Here is a 27512-nt window from a genome sequence, read left to right on the forward strand (position 1 = left end):
AAATATTTGTTCCCATTTCCAAAAAAGAGGAGAGTGGAAGGGGTTTGAAAATAATACAAAATTCAGAACTCTAAACAAGTTCCTGACCTCAGCAGTATCTTATGATATCTTTATGGCTATGATGGAAGAAATGTGGGCTGGATAACAGTACAATTGTGTGGATCCAGAGTGGCTTGAAACACATGACAGAGAATGATTAATGGTGCTTTATCCACTGTGCCACCCAGCTGCCCCCTAAATGGGCAAGTCAATTTAACCCTGTTTTCCTCATCTGTAAAATGAGCTGGAGAAGGAAATGGTAAACCACTCCAGTATCCATGCTAAGGAAACCCCAAATGGGGTCATGAATAGTCGGACACAACTGAACAACAAATGGCTAGTAAGCAACGGAGGCAGGACTAGAAGTCCAGGTCTGGTCTGTGTTCCTTTCATTTTACCACATTGCCTAAATTCCTATATTTGGGTGTCCCCCCCCCCAAAATCAGTTGTAAAAATATATGATGGGGTAGGTGACGTAGCTTTATATCAGTTCACATAAAAGATATCTGTGAGACCATATTGAATTGCAAGCGTAACATGTCAATAGCATGTGATTGCCCAAGAAACTAAAGTGATCTTGGGTGCATAAGGAAGGCATAGTGTCTAGGACAAAGGAGCAGACGATCCCACTGTTCTCTGCTCTGGGGAGACCACACCGGAGGACAATGTGCAGTTCTGAGTACATTTTAGGAGGGAAATTATGGTGGAGGTTGGTGGTGGTGGAGGTGGAGGAGGACTGCCTCACTGTGCCCTTTCCTTGAGGATTAGGGTGAAAGAACTTGGAAAAGACATAGGGACCACAGCAGTCCTCAAATTTTTGCAAGGCTGGCATGGAAGAATTAAACAACTTTTGCTTAGCTCAGAGAACCAAACAAGAAGCGACTGTAGCAGTTGTACAGGGAGAGATTTCATATCCATAGAAAGAAAAATTAAAAGGCCTATAAGAATTTTCCTTCACTATAGATACCAAACCAGAAGTGGCTGCAGAGATTTGTGTACTAGCGGATGATTGGAGCACTGCCTTCTAAAGACTCCTAGAATTCCAGAGTCAGAAGGGAGAAACCACAGCATCAGACCTGAAGGGAATCTTTACTTTAGCATACCTAAGTGGCCCTTCAGCCTCTGCTGGAAGATCTTCATCACGGAGGAGCTTGCGATGCCCTGAGGCAGTGCATCTCATTTTGCAATGGCTTTCTAGGGCAGTTGTTCCTGGCATCGAGCCTGGGCGTCTGCCTTCCCCCATGGCATCTGCTTTTGCCCTCTGGGACCCAATAGACCAAGTTTAATCCCTCTTCTACCCGACTGCCCTTCAAGCGCTCGAAGTCCATTATCTTGTCTCTCTCAACCTGCCAAGAGTCTTCCAACTTGGATTCTGTAAAAAATGACTCCCTATCCAGAGACAAATAAAGCTTGAATTCTTTTCTATAACATCGACTTCAATTGTGAACTTAGCATGAGGGGAGTAAACGAAATGGTTAGCAGACACTCTGAGAATAGGAAATGCTTTGTAGACCCTAACTTTGATCTGAAACCTTCCAGTAGAGACAGACTCTGAAGCATAACGGAAAACCCCGACTTGGTGTAGACTTAGTCACAGTAGGACAGACACTGGGAGCCAGGCCACTGCTGACATCAGGAGTGAGGGTGCACGTTCAGGCAAACAGCAGCACAGCCAGTTTTCATACTAGTAAAATACTTTTATTATTTCATATAATGATAAAACAGGAAAGTGAAGGTTCTCTTTTTGGTGTGTGCCAGAGTTAAGTGAAGTGGAAGAATCAGGGGGTTAACAGGCTCTTTATACAAAAACAGGGCATCAAAGGTTAGCATTTGATTCTGACTGTTCTCCATTTACAGGCATAAAACTTACCATACTCCCCCACCTCCCTCCCCCCACATATATAAAGAATTATACAGTTTTAAAATCTATAAAAAGTAAAAAATATACAGTCAAAAGATCTAACTCTTATTCCATCTTCAATATAAAACTGTAAACATTTATTTACACAAAGGAAATGTGTATAACAAAAGTCTAAGCACCGTTTGATTTGAGTCTTGGTTTCTGGCAGGTAAGGATGTTACCTCTTCCTACCTGCTCCTGACAAGAGTTCATAAATAAAGCCATGGGCAGTTCCCTGGGAGTCCCAGGAGTTGCATCTTATTGCTATGAAGCTGCAGCAAACGGGAAGCCCGACTGCATATTTAGACAGCCACATGTCTAAGAACTGAGGGCAAAGAGCTGTCCGGACAGCAGCGGAAGGAGAGAGGCCACAGGCTGTTCAGCTTTGCTCAATGGCAGCTACAGTCACAGACACGGACTGATCTATTTTTGGTAATAAGGGGACCAGCCACTTGGCTGTTCTGGCTGATTTGGCATTTTGAGAAGCCAAAATATACTTTCTGAAGAATTCGGGGGGGGGGGGGGAGGGGCACGACGACTGAAAAGCAGGAAGGATCTGGACCTTTCAACTCCTTCCCCACTTAGGGCATTTCAAAGGGAAAATGGTGAATATTACCCTACGAAGGGTCATGGCTATTGCTGAATTTCTGAGGTCCCAAGCATCCCTAATGACAAAGGCACTGCTGGTATGAAACCATTTCCGCCACATTTACATGCTACAATCTTTTCTTCTAAACCCTGGCCCGGAAAGTGACAGATTTTTTTTTACATGAAAGTTTTCCTTTGAATGTGACCTTCAACCACAATCTGTTGGAGTTAACAAAAAAAGGAATAATAATAATGTGAAGAGAGCCCAGAGAAACAAGATCAGGCATCAATCTAGGATGACCTTTATGGATGCCACCTTCCCTGGCTTCTTATTTTATAACCACCACTCCACTGCTGTTCTCTAAGCCAACGAATGGGGGGCACATGAGTTTGTAAGGTCTGCTGTTAACACCTGGATGTGGTGGGAGGTGAACATTCACCTTCATTTTGCAAGTATAGCCCCATCAGGCAACAGTCAAAAATCTGTCCAATGGGACCGGACACCACAGAAATCTACCCAATGCATGTTTGTGGGACTTAAAAAAAATTCATATGCATATATAGAAAGGGTTAAAGAAAATCTTAGTGTTAAAAAGCAGGTTTGTTTTTTTTAAAGTGCAAGTTGTCTGATAAAAGGAACTGTAGATACAGCAATAAAATACAATTGTATTATCACGTCTGTGCCATTCCTTCCCCATACACAGCTCCCAAACCAGCCTTTCTTTGTATTCTCCTCTGGCCCCACATCTTTGGGGGGTATCCTTCCTCTACTTAAGAGTTGTGTAGTTGGGCCAGGACATTTCCAGGAGGTTTTTATTCCAATTTGAATACTTTCTCCAAAAGAGCTTTCGCTTTTAGGGGGTGAAAGTTTGTCTTGGGAAATCTAAAATGATCATAGGCTTAATTAAAATCATTTTCAAGGGGATTAAAAGAGGGAGGTTGTGATGGCGCATGAGAACTCAGGCATCCCAAACACCCAACACTATCACTGTTTCTTTGACCCTGAATGAACCCAACCCTCACGGATCACTTTGGTGATTCCTGCTATGCTCACGCTGTTATGCAGGCAGCATTTGTTGCAAAGGAATTTCGATTTTCTTGGGGACAGGTAGGTACTCAGTCACTCCAGCCAAGAAGTGTTTAAAGGGAGACTTTGAAAGACAGGAGAAGAACAAATGACAAACCAAAAATCTATTTCCGTAGCACAAGCTGCTGTTATTTGGACTTTGCTTTCGTCACACTAGGTCAAGAGTTTTCTGCCTCCCTCTTCTTGGGCCCAAAGTTTCCTTTCTGGGCTTGGACACACAGTCAGTCAAAGGAACCTGACCTAACCACAGCCCAAGAGCTCCCTATCAGGAGGGTGGAGCAATGGACTGGGGCAGGGCAAGCCTTAAGAAACAAGAACACTTACGAAAAACCAAACCAAAACAAAAAACCTTTTTTCTCTCTTAAAAGAAAGTCTCTCTTTAAACAAGTGAGAGAAGGGCTCAATGTCCTTCAAAAGAGTGGTTACTGGCAACAACATCTAACTACTGAAGTTGGCAGCCACAAGGAAGTCCAACAGCAGCCCATGCCCGGGTTGATGTTAACTCTTCCTTTTCATCTCAGCAATGAGCAGAAACTTCCTACCATCAGATACTCCAAGGCACCGCTCTTAGCCAGAAATGAGGTGGATTTGGGGATGTTGGTGGACTAAGGTAAAATACCGGTTTTCTCTTACATGCATCTCATCCCACTCCCTTCTAAAAATGAAAATAAAGGTCTGCCATTAACGACAGGATGGCAAGTCTCCAGATTTGCTAATATCACAACCGACTTAACCTAGAATTTGACAAAATGTGTTTTATCACCTTTATGAAACAAATTGCATAAAATCTGGCTACAAAACCATTAAAAAAACCCAAAGCATCTAAAAATATGGAAAATGGAGGAGGGGGGGGAACTGGGTTTAGTCAATAAAATGGCACTGATTTTTTTCCCTCCAGTCCGACACTACATTTTTGGTCTTTTCAATATAAATGTACATTTAAAAGCCTTCTGTTGTTCTCCCCACCATGGCATATTCCTGACAGAAAGCGCCCACTGCAATGGGCCCCACCCATCTAAATGTGCAACCCTGCCCCACATGCAGAGCGTCCCCAGGAGATGTGGGCGGCAGGTGCGATCAGAACAGGACATTTGAGCTCAGTGGGAAGTGACAGGGGTCCATCTCCTGGCCATTTCCAATATATTTTCAAGGCTCCTCAATGCCACAGGTTTTTGGTCCAATAGTTCTCGATGATAAGAACCAAAATGTAGGTTGTAGCAGAACCAGGATACCCTGAACTCCATGTTAATGTGTTCCTAACAACTCATCCAAGTCATTTATCCACTCTTCTGAAGTCCTATTTTTCAGCAGGGAGTCTATCAGATCTGTGTCACCGGTTATATTTTGGAGCCCACTGTTGCCTGGTGGGGCGCTATAGGTAAAAGGGAGCTCCTGGTTTGCTGTCCTCACCTGGTAGCTCTGACCACAGTGCAGAGCGGCTCGATTTGCCAGCTGCTGGCCTGGATTTTGGCTGAATGCAGTCAGGTCTGGGACAGCCGGGCTCATGCCAGGCAGGACTTGCTGAGAGGGCACCTGCTGTGGGGCGGATGCAGCCGTCCTCTGCTGTGTGTTCATGGATGACATCATCTGTCCTGACACGGCAGAGCTGATGGATGTCATTGGCCGGCTGGTGCCGAGGTTCACCTGAGGCCCTCCCTGAGGGAACTGCTGGCTGGTCATCTTAAGGTGGGGCTGCTGCATGTGGAAAGTGGAAGTGGCAGGAAAAGGGCTCCCACTGCTGCTCCCCTGTGGCTGACTGTTCATGCTTGGCACGCCTTGGTGCTGCCATGATGGATTTGGGGCTCCCACGGCTGCGGGCACTCTGGGCAAGGAGGGCTTAGACAAAGTGGGGTTCAGGGCCCCCTTACTGTGCTGTGGAGGAAGCCCAGCGCTTCCCAGGGCATTCTGACCATAGCTAGCTGGAACAGCACTGCTTTGGCCAACGCCAGGTTGCCGTGGCATGTGGGCATGACCATTGGAGGCCTGAGGTGTGTGCTGGGGGACCATCTGAGTCATGCCAGATGCCATGCTGTACAGGTTTCCTCTCTGAAGGCTCTGTGTACCAGTATACTGAGCCACACTTCGATCCTGTTGGCCTGGATTGGAAGGAATGGAGGAAACGGAGCCATGTCCAGGTCCAATTTGAATCTGAGGAAACATGCGGGGACTACCAGAGTTGGATGGACCCAAGCTATTCACTCCAGCCATTGCAGCTGATGACCCTGAAAGACAAAATTGATAATTTTCTTCATAACTTGATTGAAAAATCAGGTAACCAATCATTTACTGAGTGTCTAATATATGGTCTCTGCGCTTCAAGAGCTTACCCTTCATTTAGTTGGCGAAAGAAGATAAAACACCACAAGGCAGCCTGTAAGGGTCAAACAACCTGTGCAAAGGGCAGGAAGAGAATGGTCCCAGGAGGGGGCAATCGGGAGGGCTTCCTTCCTAGAGCAAAGCTGCTTAAACTCTGGGTTGAGACCCCATGTGGGGGGCAGGGCAACGGGATCTGGGGCCTCTCTCTAAGGAGAAGGCTCAACACAATCTTTTCCCCACTCTCCAGTGGCCACATTGTATTTGGACTTTTCTGAACTTCTCTACCACATGAAGCTTTGAGCTTCTTTTTGTGTGTTGTCTTTCCCATCAGACTGTTTTTGGGTTTTTTTTGGGCGGGGCAATGGGGGTTAAGTGACTTGCCGAGAGTCACACAGCTAGTAAATGTCAAGTGTCTGAGGCCGGATTTGAACTCAGGTCCTCCTGAATCCAGGGCCGGTGCTTTATCCACTGCGCCACCTAGCTGAGCCCCCCCCCCCAATTAGATTGTAAGTTCCTATTGGGCAATGAATAAATAGCTAGCCAGACAAAATAAACAAACAAGTGTGTGAGTGAGAGAGAGAAAGAAATTTCCTGAGGGAAGGGACTGTATGTATTTGGATTTGTATTCTCAGAGCTTAGCATAACATCTGGCACATAGTAGGCACTTAATAAACCTTTGACTGATTGCCAGAGAGAAGATAAAACTAAACTGACTGTTATTTAGCATCTATGAGAAAAGTTTTAATAAAATTTTACCATTGGTATCAATTAATAAGAATTGACCACACAAATTCCCTCAAAAGAGCTTTGTAATAAGTAAACAGAGAAGGCCAATTTCTCGGGGACATTTTTTTTTTCCGGGTAATGAGAGTTAAGTAAATGTTGGCAGTTGCTCATGGTCACACAGCTAGTAAGTGTCAAGTGTCTGAGGCCATATTTGAACTCAGGTCCTCCTGAATCCATAGCCAGTGCTTTATCCACTAGACCACCTAGCTGCCCCTCCCCCTGGGACATTTTATAATGATGGCTACCCAATGAAAAAAACAGACAGGTTAGTGGATCAAAGTTATGAAAAAGCACCCACAGGGACATGGGGAAAAACACTACGAATATCAATATAAACTGCAATCCTTACTTACTGTAAAGTTGAACAAGTACAGTATTGGAAATTTAAGTCACACCTTGGTTGAGATGAGAAGCTATCATTCAACAAATATTTACCAGCTCTACCAGGTACCAGACATTGTTAGGTACTGGGTCTACATCCTTGCCTTCAAGGAGCCGACACTCCACGGGGGGAGACATCATATTCTACACATATACAAAGAGCACATCCAAATTACATTTAAGGTAATTTTCAGGGAGTGGCATTAGTAGCTGGAAGAGATCAGGAAAGGCTCTGTACTGGAGATGGAGTGTGAGTTGAACTTTAAAGGAAACTCTTTTTGTTTTGTTTTGTTTTTTGGGGGTGAGGCAACTGGGGTTAAGTGACTTGCCCAGGGTCACACAGCTAGTAAGTGTTAAGTGACTGAGGCCGGATTTGAACTCAGGTCCTCCTGATTCCAGGGCTGGTACTCTATCCACTGTGCCACCTAGATGCCCCTAAAGGAAACTTTTATTCTAAGGGGCCAAAGTAAGAAGGAAGGACAAAACCAGCATGGGAACGGCCTGTGTCAAGCCTGCCTTTTCAATATTGGCTAAATAGAGAAAAAGGATGTGAAGCAAAATTGACTGGGGAACATACTTTCCTAAGTCTTGTCTTATCTCGGCAACAGAAACAGAACCAGCTATTCGCTGTAGCTGTAGAAGCAAAGTAATTTCTTTAGGCCCAGGAAACTATAATTCTGGTTACCAGGAAGGCATGATACTCTAGCAAGAAATTATTTTGCTTCAAACGTATGGATTTTTAACAGGAGATTAAGGGCTCATAGAGAGGCCCCAGGTATTTATTTATGTTGATTTTTGTTTTTGCGGGGCAATGGGGGTTAATTGACTTGTCCAGGGTCACACAGCTAGTGTCAAGTGTCTGAGGCTGGATTTGAACTCAGGTCCTCCTGAATCCAGGGCCGGTGCTTTATCCACTGTGCCACCTAGCTGTCCCCCCCCAGCTGTTTTTTTTGAGGCCCCAGGTATTTAAAAAAAAGTCTATGTGTATATATCTACATCTATCTAAATATGTATATATCACCCCACCCCACTCCTTATTATAATAGCCTCCTCAAAATACTAGTTACATTGAAAGCAAAACTTCTGAAATTACAAACTTTATATGGGCAATATTGGTTAGGGATCAGGAATTCAATAATAATCTGTTTGTTTTTTGCAGGGCAATGAGGGTTAAGTGATTTGCCCAGGGTCACACAGCTAAGTGTCAAGCGTCTGAGGCCGGCTTTGAACAAAGGTCCTCCTGAATCCAGGGCTGGTGCTTTATCCACTGCACCACCTAGCTGCCCCCAAATTCAATAATAATGAACATTTATTAAGTAACTACTAGGTGGGGCAGCTAGGTGGTGCAGTGGATAAAGCACCAGCCCTGGATTCAGGAGGACCTGAGTTCAAAGCCGGCCTCAGACACTTGACACTTACTAGCTGTGTGACCCTGGGCAAGTCACTTAACCCCAACTGCCTCACCAAAAAAACCCCAAAAAACAAAAAGTAACTACTAGGTACAAGGTAGTAGAGGTAGAAAGATACAACAGAGGCTCTTCCCTCAAGGCGATTATAATTTAATAAAGACAAACACTGCAATGACTCAGATAGGGAAAATGAGAGGGCAAGAAAAGCAGAATGAAGAATATGAGATGGGGCCATGAGGTTCATTGGGTGTATTAATCAGGGAAGGCTTTACAGAGACGGGATATGGACAGAGCCTTCGAAGGGAGGGGAAGGGACTTTAGAAGATGGAAAGTGAGGGTGTGGGAAGGATGGAGACAATCTCTTTCCAGGCGTATGAAAGGCAGGAGAATGGAGAATGTTGGCAAGGCTATGCTGTTTGTACTCCTGAGTAAGTGCGAAGGAATAGCATAAAACAAGCTTGGGAAGAAAGATGGGCCAACGCCTCATTGTGGATATCCCTGAATGCCAAGTCTGTACTGTATCCAGGCAGCACAGGGGAGCCACTGAAAGTTTTTATGTAAAGAAGAGAAATGGTCACAGTGGTGTCCTAGGAGATCCACAAAAGGTCTCAACAGAAGGAAAAGCACGGGCTCTGGGGTCAGAGAACCCTAAGATTATGGGTCTAGAGCCAGAAAGGACCTCAGGTCATCCAGTTCAACTGTCTCATTTTACAGATGAGGAAACTGAGGCACACAGCTTAAGGGTCACATGAGTAGTAAGTATCCAGGGTGAGATTGGGACCTAGGAGCTCTGACTCCAGAGTCAGTGCCCTTTCCACTGTACCATGACACTATCAGGAGTTTGGGTTCAAACTCCACATCTGATGCTTACTATCCACATGATTTTGGGCAAGTCACTTAACATCCATGGGCCTCAATTCCCTCATTTGTAAATAGTTTAAATATATAGCCTCTTGAGGTTTCTGCCAACTCTAGATTTATGATCTTATGAAGAAATGAACATATCCAACACACAACTTGTTTTTATTAACAATATGAAGTCTCTTTTTACCTGTATATTGTCCAACCTGCTGGTAAGTGGTCTGGTTTTGCTCTTGGTATTGAGGTGGTGGTCGGGTCAGGTGTCTTTGAAACTGTTGTTCCTGACGTTGCTTCTCCTAGGAAAGAAGAAAAACGACAACAAACAGAATCAGGCAGGGGAAAAACAAGAAAAAACTGAACATTCCCTGGGTTCTTTCAGACTAGAAGCTCTGGGCTACTTTGGTCATAGAACAAAGATCTACTCCCTTCACTTTTATGTCAGCTGTAGGCAGCAGCTTCCTTTTCTTTTTTTTTTTGTCTTTTGCGGGGCAATGAGGGTTAAGTGACTTGCCCAGGGTCACACAGCTAGTAAGTGTCAAGTGTCTGAGTGAGGCTGAATTTGAACTCAGGTCCTCCTGAATCCAGGGCCAGTGCTCTAATTCACTGCACCACCTAGCTGCCCCCAGCAGCTTCCTTTTAAAAGTAGAAAGGAAGGTGTATTTGGGGAGCAGCAAGTCAAAGACCAGGCAGACAGAACTTTAAAAAGAAAAGTCAACGGTAGTAGTGTGAGTACCACTTAACACCTTGGAAAACCCAAGTCTGGAATTGCTGCAGCAAGTGAAGGCTGCTAAAGCCTGGCTATTTAATCACAACCATAGACTCCCCATCGCTCCTAGATTAAAACACAAACTCCTTTGCTTAGCTTTCCCAGTTCTCTACAACCTGATCCGACCTAACTTTCTTGTCTCATTAGATATTATTATCAACCACTTAGGAGTCTTTGATTCGGCCCAACTGGCATTCTCTCTGTTCCTTACACTCCGCCCCCCATCTCTTGTCCCCAAGCCTTTGCAATGGCTCTCCCTCATACTTGGGATCCACTCTTTCTGCTTCCTCCTCATAAGATCCCCTTCTTCCTTTAAGACACAGTTTAAATGCCATCTTCTTTCTACCTAACACCTTTCCTGATCCTACCCAACTTCTGGTGTCTTCCCTTTCAAACTACCTAGCATTTGACTACTCTGCATATATTTGCATTTATTCACTTTATATTTGTGCTATGTACCTGTGGCTCCCCACCTTAGCATTGTTTCATTCTTTGTACTTTCCCCTTCTAACACAGTCCTAATGATAAACGCTTTTTGATTGAATGACTGAATAATCAGAAAAGTTGAATTCTTCTTAAAAAAAAGGACATTTAGTTCCACTTAAATGTCTTAAGTGTTATATTCAAGATCCTTGGGAAAAAAAAAAAGCCCACTTACACAGCCCAAGTATAGTGGATGACCATAGGGACTATCAAGATGTGTGTGTGTGTGGGGGGGGGGCAGGTGGGTGGCACAGAGGATAAAGCATCGGGCCTGGAGTCAGGAGAACCCAAGTTTAAATCTGGCCTCAGACACTTGACACTTACTAGCTGTGTGACCCTGGGTAAGTCACTTAACCCCAATTGCCTCATTTGGCTGGGGGGGTGGGGGGAAGAGATGTGGGAGTGGGAGAATGGGAGGACACCAACTGTCTGGTTCAGGCGGCCTAGTTTTACTCCATTCAGAGTGTCTGGGACTTACAAAAGGCCTACAGGAAAACAAGGACAAGGTGGTTGATTATATATAGTATGACACAAGCTACCACTTCCATAGAGTCCATGTGTTGGCTTAGAGAGTAAGAGCAGGAAATTCAGTTAAGGAAATGACAGATTTGACCATGGCAGCTTTAAATCCAAGACACAATGATCTCTGACGTACAAAGCTGCCCAAGACCACCACCAAACACACTTGGAACGGTCACTATTTGGCCCTGACTTTGAAGGTAAATCTGGGGGGCCTAAGTCAGAGAGTTCTAGTATTGTCCCTCTTATTTATTTACCTGCTCAGCCAGAAGCTGCTGCTGTCTCTGCCCTATCAGGAAATGCTGCTGCTGCTGTTGCTGCAACTGCTTCTGTTGCTGTTCCCTCTGCTTCTGCTGGTCTAGCAACAGCTGGTGCTGCTTCATTGCTGCTGCTTGCTGCTGGGTGTTGAGATAGGCAGCAGTGCCATGGGTACTTGCCATGGATACAGCTGGTGGCTGGGTGCCAACGCTCGATGCTGGCACAGATACTGGGACACGAGGAACATTAGAAGGGGTCTGGTCCTGCCAAACAGATGTAGCTTACAAGTTAGTCAGGGATACTGCAGAATCTAGAAATTCTGTTCAAAACAGATGACCTTCAATCAAATACAAGCACCCTTGGTATTGGGAAGGAAGAAGACTTGGTTCCCAAGTTACTGAATGAGTGATTGTAAAGGCTGCTTTTTAAAAACCAAGTGGTTAAAAGCATTTGCATTATTGGACGCTTCTATTATCAGGTACTACAGAGCAAGTTTTCAATAGCTGACCATAAATATGTCAATAAAAGTGTCATGTTGGTAGTGGATTTGCACTGAGTATTCTTTAATGGGAATTTTCTGTAACATCTTGGACTGCAAACAAAATGAATGTTGAAGGTGAGCAGGAAAATGGGAGTTTTTAAGCTACTGCTTAAAATAAGTTTTGTAGGGCAGCTAGATGGTGCAGTGGATAAAGCACCGGCCTTGGATTCAGGAGGACCTGAGTTCAAATCCGGCCTCAGACACTTGACCCTTACTAGCTGTGTGACCCCGGGCAAGTCACTTAACCCTCATTGCCCTTTGGCCCCCCCCTCCCCAATCCTAGTCTATTTGCTTTTTAAGGTCTTTCAACCATCTCAGGAGATGGGGAAAGGACAAACATTTATATAGTGCCTGTTATGTGTTAGGCACTGTACTAAATGCTTTTTACAAATATTATCTCATTTGATCCTCAGTTCTCACAATGCTGCTATTATACTCATGTTATAGTTAGGGAAAATGAATCAAAGAGAGCTTAAGTGACTTGTCCAGAGTAGTATCTCAGGCTAGATTTTTAAAAAATTATTTTATAGATATCTATCCATCTATCTATATCTTCCTTTCTTTCTTGCAGGGCAATGAGGGTTAAGTGACTTGACCAGGGTCACACAGCTAGTAAGTGTCAAGTATCTGAGGCCGGATTTGAACTCAGGTTCTCCTGACTCCAGGGCCAGTGCTCTCTCCATTGTGCCTCAATTGTCCAATTGAGTCTTGACTTAATTTTATCAATATATTAATTTTATTTTCATACAAAATGCTCTATGAAGAGTGTGTCTATATGTTGGGTAATATTACATTCTCTGTTTCTTAGAATCTAACACTTAGGCTAGGGCAAACCAGAAAAAGAGAATTTAAAAATTTAAAACTAGCAAATAATTAAGTAAATAATACATGTCAAGTTAAAAATGAACGTGATGATTCCATGACACTTGTTTCTCTCTTTCCTAGGTCCTGCTAAATCAGGACAGGCAGGGATGGTACAAAATAAACCCATTTCACATGTGCCACAGGAAAAGCTCTTCAGGTAGGGAAAACCTGAAAATGTTTGTGTTTACTAAAAAATCAGGGATGGTGTGCCCAGAGATGCAGAAACGCTAGGATAAAATGAAGCAATTAAGAAGGCAAGTTAGCATTGACCAATTTCACTAAAGAGCCACAAGGACTGAAGTCAAAACCACAGAACATGTGAAACACCAATGAGGTGACACAACAGTTACGTTTTTGAAATGGGTACGGCCAACTTGTGCAAGCTGAATCCTATTTTAAATATACTAGGAAGCTTGCTCCTGAAAGGAGCTGTATTTCTAAAAGCTAAGGCATCACTCTCTAATTGATCTGTTTTTTGGAAAGTTGGGATTTTCATATTTTGGATTTTCTTTAACTCAGACATGTTTTCAGGATGTAATAAATAGCACTTGCCCCTTCCTTTTATTCTGACAGCTTCCTTAGAAGCCCCCACTTTCCCACTATTTCCTTTAATAGTTTATCCTACTACACAGGAACAGAAATCCAAATGTGTTTACCTGGCTCTGAGGAACCAGTGGTCTGTAGGGAATATTTCCAGGCTTCGCTTTCAACATAAACAATGCATTTTGTTCTTCGTTCATATGAGGCAGCTGCTGTGGCAGATAGGCCAACATGGGTGCCTTATTTTGGCCAGAAACTTGTCCACAATCGGCTTTGTAATGGGAAAGAGGTTTGGTGTTGCCATAGTCAAGCATAGCCCCTTGGCCAGCCACAGAGTTCTGGTTCAAGGTGCTGGGCTGGTGAGACAGCAGGCCCACGTGGCTCGGAGGGAGGTAATTAGCTCCAGTTCTAGGAGAACTCTTATTGGCCATGCTGGACATCATGAGTTTCTGGTTACTGAAATCTTGCTGGTAAACTGAAGGGCTAGTTGGGTTCTCCACAGAGTAGGGGACAGCTAGTGGACTATGAGAAGGAGCAGACTGTGGCCAGTTGGTCATTTGCCCAGGCTGGTGAACCTGCTGAGTTTGCTGTTGGTTTTGAAGCATCTGATCTCTCTTCTGCTTGGCAGCTATCTGCTGAAGCTGGTGGGCAGAGGACATTTCTTTGCTCCCTCCAGAGCTCTGACCGGATAACAAGACATTGGCTAGAGGCCTCTGTACATTCTGAGGCTGGTTTGATGCCTGCATCATGGTTGGGTTGGGAGTTTCAGCCCCAGGCTGACTAGAAGCCTGGAACCCAGTCTGAGAGCCGCCTACAACTGGAGAGGCTGTACTCACAGCCACAGAGGATGACCCGATAAAGGTCTGCCCTGAAGATGTGGATCTTACTTGTGGAGATCCTAACTGTTCCTGCTCAAAGGTTGCTGGCGAAAATTCAGTCTTAATATTGATGTCTTGTGGCAATGGGGTTTGTGTAGCTGAACTTGAGGTGTCTGTGTCCTTTTTCTCCTCAAAATCTTCATTAAATAGATCCTTCATGTCTTCATCAGGCACTGATCTATTGAGTTCATCAATGAGCTCCTTCCACTCCTGCTCATTAAGGTTCAGGTCAGGCATTAAGTTGTTCTGAGACATAGAACCACCTGCTCCAGAGATCATACAAGGAAGATCATCTACAGGCTCTTGTTTCAGTTCTTTATTCAAACTCATTTGAAACGAATCAGTTGCATTACTGCTGCCATTTGAATGTAGGTTAGAATCTGGGAGACATTTTTTGTTGATGGCATCTAGTCCCAGTGAATGTTTTCCATTGGGCTGTAAGGCATCTCCTCCAGATGACTTGTCAAGCTGATGCAGTGGGGACAACGGAGGCATTCCATTTGAAGACACATTAACCCCCAGAGTATCGTCATGGCGGGGTTTCTTGTGTACGGAAAACATTTCTCCATACCCATTCTGTTGATCTCCATTCTGAGGGGAGCCAGCACTATCCCTATTCCTCTTCACCGATTCATGGAGTTGCTGAAAGAGATTTTAAATAAGTGAGTTACATATTTATTAACACCTTGTGCTGTTAAAAAAACCTCCTGTTTTTGCTAATAATTCAGCAAAGCAGCTACATTTTTTCTCCCATTAATGAACATCAGTATTAATATGAATGATTATATTGCTAGGTGCTGATCCTAAGTGTCAAACTAACAAAATTTACATTTCTGAACTATCCTAATCCCATTTCTTCCCTTCCAGTTGGGCCCTTTGTACTCCATCTAGGCTAGTCTGCTCACTATTCCTCTTCCCCCAAGCCACATTTACCCCTCTTCTTCAAAACCTATCCCCATCTTTCATGGCCTAGTTCAAGTCTTATATCTCCTCCTTTAAATCATACCCCAGGGGCAGCTAGGTGGTGCAGTGGATAGAGCACCGGCCCTGGATTCAGGAGGACCCGAGTTCAAATATGACCTCAGACACTTAATACTTACTAGCTGTGTGACCCTAGGCAAGTCACTCAACCCCAATTGCCTCACCAAAACTAAAAAGCAAAACAAAACAACATAAATCACGCCCCCACCAGACCCTAGTCCATTAGGATCTTTCTTTCCTTTGAAACACCATGTCTGGGGGGCAGCTAGGTGGTGCAGTGGATAAAGCACTGGCCCTGGATTCAGGAGGACCTGAGTTGAAATCCAGTCTCAGACACTTGACACTTACTAGCTGTGTGACCCTGGGCAAGTCACTTAACCCTGGGGAGGGGGGGGGAGAAGCAAAAAACCCAAACCAAATAAAAACATGTCTGCCCCAAGAATTTAACATTTAGTCACATTGCCTTGTAGTGTTACTCAACTGCTTCCTGAGCAGATGGGCTGTTTCCCCAATTAGTTGTTCTCTAACATTCACAATAATTATTTATGAAGCTCCTTTTGTCTAGGTGGAGGGAGAGCTATCCCACCCAAGTTGGGGCAATTCCCACTTGAAGGAAGAGTGGAGTAGAGAGGTCTGAATAAGGGTTCAAGTGAACACAGACCAGTAGACACCCCAGGGTGAAGTCCAATGTCCCCTGGGTCTAAGATTTATAAGGAAGCAGGAAGCCAGATGTAGAAACAAATTCAAGGGTGAAGTCACTATCGGATCAAGAGGCAAGATACAGTGAGTATAGTTTAAATATTTGTCTGACTCAAACAACCTCCTTGAAGCTTCAGCCTTTTATGGAAGTAGGACATATTTCTTCCTCTGTGATGAAGTACCTACATGGTTATGGGCCAGATCTGCTGGTAACACCTCCTGACTCAGCTAGGCCACAGGAAGCTTTGGGCTTCATTTAACAAGTTTAGCTTAAATGCCACATGAGTGAGTACTAGTATAAGCTAAGTACTAACTGGGATGGAGTCTTGAAGAGTGACAGATCCATGTAGGTTGGGGTGACTGGGGAAGGGCTCATGAAGAAGGTAGGATATAAGCTCAACCTTGAAGGTGGATTTCTATAGGGAGAGATAGCTGGGAAAGGCATTCTAGTCAGATGTAGGGGCTGCTAGGTAGCACAATGGATAGAACACTGGCCCTGAAGTTGGAAGGACCTATGTTCAAATCATACTTCAGACACTTACTACCTATGTGACCCTGGGCAAGTCACTTAACATCGACTGCCTTAAGCATGCAGGGTCATCTTCGGCTATCTTGATGTCTATCTTGCCACTGGACCCAGATGACTCTGGAGAAGAGAGTGAGGTTGGTGACCTTGCACAGCCCTCCCTTAGTTAAATCCAATTCAGTGCAAGTCATGACATTACCTTGATGTCACAGTCCTCTTCAAAAACAAAAGACAAACAACAACAACAATATAGTTAGAGGTGCTGACCGTAACAACATGTGTTCAGGAACCCAGAAAAAGGAATGAGAGAAAAAACTGGTAAAGATATATATATGAACAAAATGGAACCTTGTCTTAATAATCAACCTGTCTTTACAAGATTGCTATGAAGATAATGAACAGATATAAAGGACCTTGAAAAAGTGCTATAGGATATGAATGTACAACTCTAATGAAAATCCCTGTTAAAATGTGAGACAGAATTGCAAATATAGAGAAAACTAGAAAAAAATGACTACTTTGGGGGCAGCTAGGTGGCGCAGTGGATGAAGAGCCTGCTCTGGACTCAGGAGGTCCTAAATTCTAATCCGGCCTCAGACACTTGACACTTACTGGCTGTGTGACCCTGTGCAAGTCAGTTAACCCTCACTGCCCTGCCCCGCCCCAAAACAAAACAAAAACAAATGACTACTTCAATATTCCCCCATAACCTTGACTCAACTTCTGGTTTGGGAAAATAAGGAGTGTACCATGAGTAAAGAGAACAAATAAGGTTCAAGCTGCCATTTCAAATAATGCCAGAGGCATAAAATTAAGGCATCTCATGATAAAAACTGCAATCTTTCACAAAAGACCCAGAAGATAGAAGTTAAATTTCCACACTAGGCATTCCTGAAATTCAACTGATCTTCCACAGTTTATGTTGATCCACACACAAATTCTTGCCCATCACACTGCTAGCACTTTCAGGATTGATGCCTGGAATTAAAAGTCAAGGCTGTTTGGGGGATGCAGTGAAACCCAGTAGTTTATACATGGATTTGCTCGATAATCTAACTATTTAAGCTAACTGGCCCAGCCTAGAGGCAGTTAGGTGGCGCAGCAGATAGAGCACCGGCTCTGGATTCAGGAGTACCTGAGTTCAAATCCGGATTCAGACACTTAACACTTACTAGCTGTGTGACCCTAGGCAAGTCACTGAACCCTAATTGCACCAAAAAAAAAAAAAAAAAAGATATTCTAAACAATGGGGGCAAAGCCAAGATGGAAGGAGAAAGGCAGGGACTTGCTGAAACTCTCCCTTCAAATAACTTTAAAATAATGCCTCAAAAACAAATTTTGGAGCAGCAGAAGCCACAAAATGTAATAAACAATTTTCCAACCCCAAACAACCTAGGTCATCAGGAAAGGTGTGTAGCATTAGGGTGAGAGTGGAGTGTAGTCCAGTGCAGGCTGTAGCAGCAAGCAAACAACAGGCCTCAGAGGTGACTGAATGGGTGGTGGTAGCTTTTGGAGCTCTCAGTCCACAGATGGTAAGGAGGGGACCCTTTGTTGGCACTGGGTACAAAACTCTGTTGCACTGCTCATATGTGGATCTGGGTTACAGTCCAAGGGCAAGGAAGAACACTAGCACATGAGAGCTTGGGGCTGCAGGGAAGGGGTGGGGGGTGGGGAAGGTGCTGGTCATAGTTCCAGGGAGGAAAAGAGTGCTTGTGGTTACTCATAGAAAACAATGAAAAAAGCCAACAGCTTGATAAAGAAGGCACAAAAATTAATGAAGAAAACAGCACCTTAAAAACCAGAATAGGCCAAATGGTAAAAGAGGCACAAAAATTCACTGAAGAAAAGAACTCCTAGAATTGGCTAAATGGAAAATGAGATACAAAAGCTCACAGAAGAAAATAATTCCTTAAAAACCACAATTGGATAAGTAAAAGCTAATGACTCCACAAGGCAATCAAACAAAATCAAAAGAAGAAAAAGTGAACTATCTCATTGGAAAAACAAATGACCTGGAAAACATAGAGAGAGATACTTTAAGAATTATCGAACTAGGGGGCAGCTAGGTGGCGAATTGGATAAAGCACTGGCCCTGGATTCAGGAGGACGTGAGTTCAAATCCGGCCTCAGACACTTGACATGTACTAGCTGTGTGACCCTGGGCAAGTCACTTAACCCTCATTGCCTTGCAAAAGAGTAGGATAAACAAACACGAAGAAAAATAGGATGGAGGGAAATCACAATAATCATAACTGTGAAAATGCTTTACAGCAAGTGTCTCTGATAAAGGCCTCATTTCTCAAACATATAGAAGACTGTCAAGTTTATAAGAATGCAAACCATTCCCCAACTGAGAAATGGTCAAAGGATATGGACAAGTAGTTTTTAGACAAAGATATTAAAGTTATCTATAGTCATATTAAAAATGCTTCACTACCAGAGAAATACAAATTAAGATAACTGAGGTACCGCCTCACACCTATCAAATTGACTAATGTGACAGAAAAGGAAAATGGAAAATGTTGCAGGGGATATGTAAAAACAGAGACACTAATACACTGTTGGTAGAGTTGTGAACTAATCCAATCATTCTGGGAAAGCAATTTGGAACTATGCCCAAAGGGCTATCAAACTATATGTACCCTCTAACCTAGCAATACCACTACTGGGTCTGTATCCCAAAGAGATCAAAGGAAAAGGAAAATGACATATGTACACAAATATTTATAGCAGCTCTTTTCTGGTGGCAAAGAATTGGAAATTGAGGGGATGGCCATCAATAGGGGAATGACTGAATAAGTTGTGGGATATGATTATGATAGAATAATATTATACTATAAGAAATGAGGAGCAGTATTCCTCTTTCCGCTGAACCACGGTGTTCACGTTCGCTGCCTTCTGCTACATGCTGGCACTGCTGCTCACCGCCGCGCTCATCTTCTTTGCCATCTGGCACATTACAGCATTTGATGAACTGAAGACAGATTATAAGAATCCTATAAACCAATGTAATACACTCAATCCTCTTGTATTTTGAGAATATCTCATCCCCGCTTTCTTCTATGCCATGTTTCTCTGTGCAGCAAAGTGGCTTACACAGGGTCTCAATATGCCACTCTTGGCATATCATATTTGGAGGTATATGAGTAGATGAGTGGACCAGGACTCTATGATCCTACAACCATCATGAATGTAGATATTTTAGCATACTGTCAGAAAGAAGGGTGGTGCAAATTAGCTTTTTACCCGCTGTCATTTTTTTTTACTATCTGTATGGCATGATTTATGTTTTGGTGAGCTCTTAAGATGATATACAACAGACTCAGTCCAGTTAAGTGCATGCAAAAGCCACAAAGTGAAAGGATTCTATCCAGCAAGAACCTGTTTCCAAGATTAGCTTATGGAATATGATCAGTTACTTAAAAAAAAAAAAAAGACTCCTTATTTAAAAAATGTTTCCGTGTTTTTGATTTGTGGAAAGACTGTCTTTATATATTATGTTTAGACAAAGAAATTAAATGAATTACGTATAAATGAATCTAAAAAGATGACCTCTGGTATTGACAGGTTTGAACTTGTACTCCCTAGGAACAGCCATAATTTTCTGAATAATTGTATTAATTACTGACTCTGCTAAGTCTGTTGGAAAGTTTTTGTTTACAAGACTTTGTAGAAGCTTATTTTGGTTTTATTGAAATACTGAGTGATTTTAAATTTGCTATAGAGATCAAGTGCTTTTGAAGGACTGAAAATTTTGTATATGTGACCTTGTGGGAAGCCTCACAGGTTTCTTCCTATATCATGTAGAAGATTACATGGATGGATTTGCAGAAGTAAGGATGGTGGGATTTTTTTCTTAACATTTGGATATTAGCCCTATATATTGTATGACCTAGGAATTTCCCATAATAGTTCCATAAAATTAATATAAGCATAAGGGAACCTATTAAGAATATATTCTAAATTATCTTGGAATGCATTTAAAGTTATTTTAAATGTTTTAATTTGTAGCACTTAGTAAGAAATTCAATATTCTAATTATTGTTACAATCTAGTGATAAAAGATATTCATAAGGACTTGCAAGTTATACCTTAGATGCTCAGAACAGAAACTGAGAGAGAACATTGTGTAACTACCCTGCTGTTCCTTAGTGCAATACAATAAAAGTCTAAAGTGGGGGGCGGCTAGGTGGCGCAGTGGATAAAGCACCGGCCCTGGATTCAGGAGTACCTGAGTTCAAATCCGGCCTCAGACACTTAACACTTACTAGCTGTGTGACCCTGGGCAAGTCACTTAACCCCAATTGCCTCACTAAAAAAAAAAAAAAAAGTCTAAAGTGAAAAAAAAAATGAGCAGAATGCTTTCAGAAAACCTGAAAAGACTTACACGAACTGATTCAAAGTGAAATGAGCAGAACCAGAAGAACACTGTATATAGTAACATCAACACTGCATGATTATCAACTGTGATTGACTTTGCTCTTCTCAGCAATACCACAATCCAAGACAATTCCAAAGGATTTATGATGGAAAATGCTATCCCTTTCCAGAGAGAGAACTGATAGGAGTGTGAATGCAGATCAATGCATACTATTTTTCACTGTGTGTGTGTGTGTGTGTGTGTGTGTGTGTGTGTGTGTGTGTGTGTGTGTGTGTGTAGTTTGGTCTGTGGTTTTTTTCATAACATGACTAATATGGAAATGTGTTTTGCATGATTGCACATTTATAACATATCAAATTATTTGCCTTCTCAAGGAGGGAATAGGAAAGGCAGGGAGGAAGAGAATTTTTTTTATTTTACATGTAATTGGGAAAAAATAAAATATCTTTTAAAAGATATTATAAACAAGTAAAAAATGATAGCAGGTTCTCCAACTTTCAAAAGTCAATTTTTGTTTCAGTTTCTTTACTTCAATCTCTCCAAGACTCTATGTTACAAAATAGCAACCAATCTGTACCAGTAGAGGGATTTTTTTGCCCTTATGAAATCACATATCTGGACTAAGAAATAAAATACCAAGTAAAGTTCAAACTTGTTTGTCTGGTATAATCTAGCACCTTATCTCATATTCTCCTCTGCAGAGGCTACTGTCAAACTGGATTTCTCAAAATTCTGGTAACTATTGTCTACAGACTTCCAGGACACTCCCCATTCTCTGCTCAATGAATTCAATGCTTGGCTTACTCAGTCTTTCTTCCACAACTCCTGTCCTCATACTAGGGGACTTCAACATACATACTGATACTCCTGCAAACACTGTAATGTCACAGTTCCTCAACTTACTCATTTCCTATCGCCTACTCCTCCACTCCACCTCAGCCACAAAGACATCATACCCTTGAATGTATTATCACATACAAAGACACTTCATTTCCATGTTTATGAACTCTGAAATTCTGATCACAACCTCTTGTCATTCTACTTTTCCCTCTGCCTTGCAACTCCAAACTCTGTTCTTTGTCCATACCATGCATATCACCCCTGAACTGGCTACGCTCTTTTCCCTTTCTCTCTCATAGGGTTGTTATGAGGATCAAATGAGGTAATATTTTTTAAGTGCTTAGAACAGTACCTCCTATAGTAGTGTTTGTTTTTGTTTTCAGGGGGCAACGGGGGTTAAATGACTTGCCCTGGGTCACACAGCTAGTAAGTGTCAAGTGTCTGAGGCTGCATTTGAACTCAGGTCCTCTCAAATCCAGGGTTGGTGTTTTATCCACTGCACCACCTAGTTGCCCCCAAGTAGGTGTTTAATAAAGGCTGATTCCTCCTCATTCTTTTCCCCATTTTGTCTCTTGCCCTCTCTCTTATAATGCACTTGCCTTGAAAAAAGGCCTCAGTCTTGAATCACTCCCACAGAAGTGGTCTACTACAAATTTATGTTTTAGTCATCTCAAGTGGGCCCTCAGTGCTAATTAGCTCACCATCCCACTCACTGCAGCAGCTCTTCTAAATCTTTTCTTCTCTCCTTAAACTTCCCACGGCTTTCCTTGCCCCCAACTTTAGCTGAGAACTTTCTCTGCCTTACATTTTATTGAAAAACCTGAGGCCATTCACTGAGAACTCCCTCTTTTTGTCTCCTCATTTCACATCATCTAGGTTTTCTCCTTCACCCCATCTCACATAATGAAGTGGCCCTTCTCTTTGCCAAGGCAAATACCTCTTGATTCTATTCTAACCTGTCTTCTTCAGTAGACTGCCCCACTCTCTCTGTTCCTCCTCTACTCAATAAATTCTAGTGGCTCCCTGTCATCTCCAGGGTCAAACTATTTGGTGGCCAAAGCCCTTCCCGCTCCTGGCACAAGACACTTCCCCTTTTGGTATTTCCACTGGCTACTGTTCACACCAGGGTCTCTTTCCCTATGATCTCCACCTCCTGGTTTCCTTTAAGTCTTAGCTAAAATTCCACCTTCTGGAGGAAGGCTTTCTTTCTTTCTTTTTTTTTTTTTGGGGGGGGTGTGTGTGAGGCAATTCGGGGTTAAGTGACTTGCCCAGGGTCACACAGCTAGTAAGTGTTAAGTGTCTGAGGTCTGATTTGAACTCAGGTCCTCCTGACTCCAGGGCCAGTGCTTTATCCAACTGTGCCACCCAGCTGCCCTCAGGCTTTCTTAATCTACCTTAGTTTTAGTGTCCTCATTGTTGATTATTTCAAATATGTCACTTAGGTTAAAACCCAAAACCAAAAACAAAAAACCTAAGACAAGGGAAGCATGGCTAGAGAGTAATTCAGCTCAAAAAGATATATCAATTTTAGCTGGATTCACATTTAGCCAAAAGCTCAACATGAATCAACAGTGTGACGTGGCTGCCAAAAATACCTAAATCTCAGGCCGAATAGAGAGATAGGATGTATGGCTGCTTAAATCACAGAGTGAAAGTCTCCTAATACTCTGGGGTCAAATCACATTTAGGATTACTGCGTTCAATTCTGGGTGCCACAGTTTTATAATAATGTTGATATATTTATGAATATCCTGAGGAAGGCAACTGTTCATTTATTCATTCAATAAACATTTATTAAGTATCTACTGTGTGCAAGGGGCAACTAGGTGGCTCAGTGGATAGAGTGCTAGGCCTGGATTCAGGAAGACCTGAGTTCAAATATATCCTCAGACACTTACCTGCTGTATGACCCTGCTCAAGTCACTTAATGTTACTGTTTGCCTTAATCCACTGTAGATGAACAGGGCAAACCATTCCAGTTGCTCCCTGCCAAGAAAACCCCATGGATAGTACTGGTGTGCTAGGATCCATGGAGTCATGAAGAGTTGGACATGAATGAACAACAACAATGTGCCAGGCATATTTTTTTGGGGGCGGGGCAATGAGCGTTAAGTGACTTGCCTAATAAGGCCACACAGCTAGTAAGTGCCAAGTGTCTGAGGTCATATTTGAACTCAGGTCCTCCTGAATCCGGGGCTGATACTTCATCCACTGCCCCCTGGGGGAGACAATAGACAAACAAATATATACAAAGCAAACTATCTACAGGATAAATAGGAAATGATTAAAGAGGGAAAGCACTGGAATTAAGAGGGATTGGGGAAAGCTTCCTGTAGAAGGTGGGATTTTAGTTGGGACTTTAAGGGACAGCCAGAGAATGCCCAGAACTGAGAGATGGGAGTTTTTAAGGAACTAGGATGGTAAGCTGCCCTAAGATCATGTCAGGAGGATCTATTGGCTGAAGGAAGTAGAGATGTATAACCTATTGAACACTTAGAAGAACTGCCTCCTGGAAGAGGGATAAGATTTGCTCTGCTACATGCCTCCTACCCAATGGTTAGAAGTTGCAAAGAGGCAAATTTAATTTTAGGTTTGAAGTAAGTAAAAACCTCCTAGGCATTAGAGCTATTTGTGGTTCAGTTGTTTTTCAGTTGTTCCTGACTCTTTGTGAAGCCATTTGGGGTTTTCTTGGCAAAGATTCTTGGATGGTTTGGCATTTCCTTTTCTGACCCATTTTACAGATGAGTAAACTGAGGCAAACAGTGTTAGTTACTTGCCTAGGGTCACATAATTAGAGCTATCCAAAAATGTAAATATTTTCTGTTAGCAAAGGCCAGGTGAGCATTGATTTTTGTTCAGGTATAGGTTGGACCTATTTGTCTGTGATTTTGAAATCCAATTCCAGAAGACTTAAGGTATATTCTACTCCTGAACACGGAGAGAAAGTTGCCTAATTTCAATTTTTGGTTCTCCTGTTTGCTACTGCCACCTAGTGGGGAGGAGACAGAAGGGCTAGACTTTTGAATACAGCCTCCTTTCCAAGGTCTCCAAAACCAGGAGCTTCTTTTTTCAACTCATTGTCTAAGAATTCTAGGGGCAGGCAAAACTCCACCAAACTGATTGCTTACAGAGAAATACAAGAACATATCTTTCTACGTCTAGACCTTTCTTATTTTGCAAATTCTTTCTCTTGCCCTTCTTTTTAAAGTAAAAAATTTGCTGAAGAAAACCTGGCTTAATAAACCTTGCTGATTGTCAGCAAGTCTGTAGCTGTGTATTCCATTTTCCAAGAGATGACTGAAACCTAAGGAACTTGCCTGAAGTAACATAATGAGTCAGCCGCTAGGCCAGGATTAGAAACAGAATCCTCCTTTGCCCTTACCATTATAAGACACCACTCCCTCAACAACCACATGCAAACAGAGTTAGATAGGCTTTGGAAGGTTCCAGAGCAACAACTACTTCCTAATAGGAATGCTCATCCACTCCGTTCACCCATACCACAGAAATCTCTAGAATAGAAATGTAAATGGGGATTTATAGAACCTTAAGTACCGTCTTTCAAACAACAAATATTTATGGAGTGTCTATTGTAGACAAGGTAGTTTGGGGCAGTACAAACTTCATCCAAATTGGGGGTGATGGTGGAGAGGATGAAGGGTGGTGAGCCATAAGGGCCAAGACCCCCATGTCACAATACCAGAAAGACTATAGTTAAGACAATAGGAGACTAACTGCTGTGCACAAATAAGGAAGGTATTGGGCAGTCCGGTTATATATGCTATTTGTTGCCAAAAGCAAAGCTTCTTAAACTGAGAGTCACGAATAGCAATGTTGGGGGCTAGACTGTTACTTTGAGGGCCTCTGAAGTCCTTCCAACTGGGAGGGAGACTCCAAGGGAATTCCAGGGTTTGAAGCCTGGGTGATGTGGTAGTACATAGTGAAAACACTGCCAAAGACAGGGAAGCTAAAAGAACTGTTTGGCATAACTTGTATTTGAGGCAACAACCAAAAGGAAATGTCCAGCTGGTAGCTGGCAATAGGAAAAGGGCAGCTAGGTGGTACAGTGGATAGAGCACTGGCCCTGAAGATGGGAGGACCCATCTTCAGGGTTCAAATCTCACCTCAGACACTTACTAGCTATGTGACCCTGGGCAAATCACTTAATCCCAACTGCCTTAAACATCTGGGGCCATCTCCAGTCATCCTGATATTTCCAGATGGCTCTGGAGGAGAGAGTGAGGTTGGTGACTTTGCACAGCCTCACTTAAATCCAATTCACTGCAAGTCATGACATCACCCCACTGTCACAGTCTTCCTTGAGAATGAAGGACAAATAACAAGATCAAGTGTTACTGGAAAAACAAGATTAAAAAACAACAACAAAGCCCCAGACCATAAAATAGTCTTCAAAGAGCCATTAACGCTGTATGTGGTTTAAAAAATTTTGTTCCAAAGGTAGACATCTAGCCTATTCTGATCTAACATCATTTCCTGAATAGCTGTAAAACTTAAGAAGGGAAAAGCTATTTTTTTGACCTGTTAGAAAAAAAAAGGGGGGGATTTTTGGCTTTACTAAACTCAAAAGGGCTCATTATAATTACCAATAACATAAAAATCGTCACACAATGGACAAATGGATAATTTAGATTTTTAGTGTGCTGAAATGTGAGGTCTTAAAAGTAATCACAGTGGGGCAGCTAAGTGGCGTAATGGATAGAGCACCGGCCCTGCAGTCAGGAGGACCTGAGTTCAAATTCGGCCTCAGACACTTAACACTTACTAGCTATGTGATCCTGAGTAAGTCACTTAACTTTCATTCCCCCCCCCCCCCACGACCCCCAAGAGTCTGGTGAAACAGGTTGGCTTCTGGATTGGGCCAAGATAAGAGAAGTGCACTTAGGTCACCCACAAGTAGGAAAGAGCACCCCCTCCCCAGCTGCCCTGTAAGGGAGTGTTCTCAAGAGGTCATGCAGTTCAGTCTTTGGTCTTTCATATTCCAAAATTAACTTGTTCTTCTCAAGTATGAAGCTAAAAGAAAAGCTCATTCATGAAATCTGTGTAGCTGAAAGTCATGAGTCAGAGCTTCAAATTCTGAGAAGAGGTAGACCCTCAGCCAAGCACAGACACCCCACCAAAGTGGCAGCACATGATGGATCTCAGAACGTGTTCACATTGGGCAGAGACAATTATTAAAAGATCTAAATAACCCATACCTTAAAGTGTTTTCTTTCTCTTTCCCTCCCTCCCTCCCCCACTACTAACATCTCTAATCTTTAGATATTTCCTAAAATAGACACTAAAAAAAAAAACCCTAGACACGCTGAGTGGACAATTACACTTACTGGAAAACCTTCTGGAGCTTGAGTTAAGCACTATTTGTTATAATATCTTGTTTATTCATGTACCTGGGATTTGAGGAAGGAAAGAAGGGCCTGAAAGAAATTATTTTTCCAAATAACTGAAACTTACTCAAGTGCCAAAAACTTGTTTTACTTTAACCAGTATGGACATAAATTTTTTTATAAAACATTACACACTACACTGCCACTTAAAGAGAGGACAATGGACATAATTTAACCTCTGTCATGTTTGTTTCCTATCATGAGTTAGTTATTAGTTCTCATTGTTGCTGAGTGTCTACCTCCCAGGTGGGTGTTCCTAATTGGCTATGGGATGAGAAGTCTAATAACCATTGTATTAGTGAGGTCCTTGGGACACTCATCTATGAGTAAAGTGCATGAGGTTTAGTACGTGGACTATGTGCTACCAAACTTCCTAGCTCCCAGCAAGGCTTCAGATGGGGGGAGAAGAGTGGTCAGATAAGTGAGGTCTTAACCATACATTAATTTCTTTAGTACTGTAAGAA

At 42.7% G+C, this 27512-nt stretch overlaps 1 protein-coding gene and 1 pseudogene across 1 annotated transcript in view; one reads left to right on the plus strand and one right to left on the minus strand.

The window, feature by feature from the left end:
- Positions 1 to 1715: 1715 nt before the first annotated feature.
- The window catches only part of MAML1 (mastermind like transcriptional coactivator 1), a 54138-nt gene continuing 28341 nt past the window's right edge, over positions 1716 to 27512 (minus strand). Inside the window, exons 2-5 of the mRNA XM_043984232.1 lie at positions 13455 to 14858; positions 11393 to 11656; positions 9558 to 9663; positions 1716 to 5836 (exon numbers count right to left, since the gene is read on the minus strand). Of these exons, the coding sequence (XP_043840167.1) occupies positions 4860 to 5836; positions 9558 to 9663; positions 11393 to 11656; positions 13455 to 14858 (2751 nt within the window). The 3' untranslated portion in view covers positions 1716 to 4859. The remainder of the gene's footprint in view (positions 5837 to 9557; positions 9664 to 11392; positions 11657 to 13454; positions 14859 to 27512) is intronic.
- LOC122741121 lies at positions 19306 to 19850 on the plus strand (annotated as a pseudogene).

The sequence above is a fragment of the Dromiciops gliroides genome, chromosome 2 (genome assembly GCF_019393635.1).
Source record: "Dromiciops gliroides isolate mDroGli1 chromosome 2, mDroGli1.pri, whole genome shotgun sequence".
Lineage (NCBI taxonomy): Eukaryota > Metazoa > Chordata > Mammalia > Microbiotheria > Microbiotheriidae > Dromiciops > Dromiciops gliroides.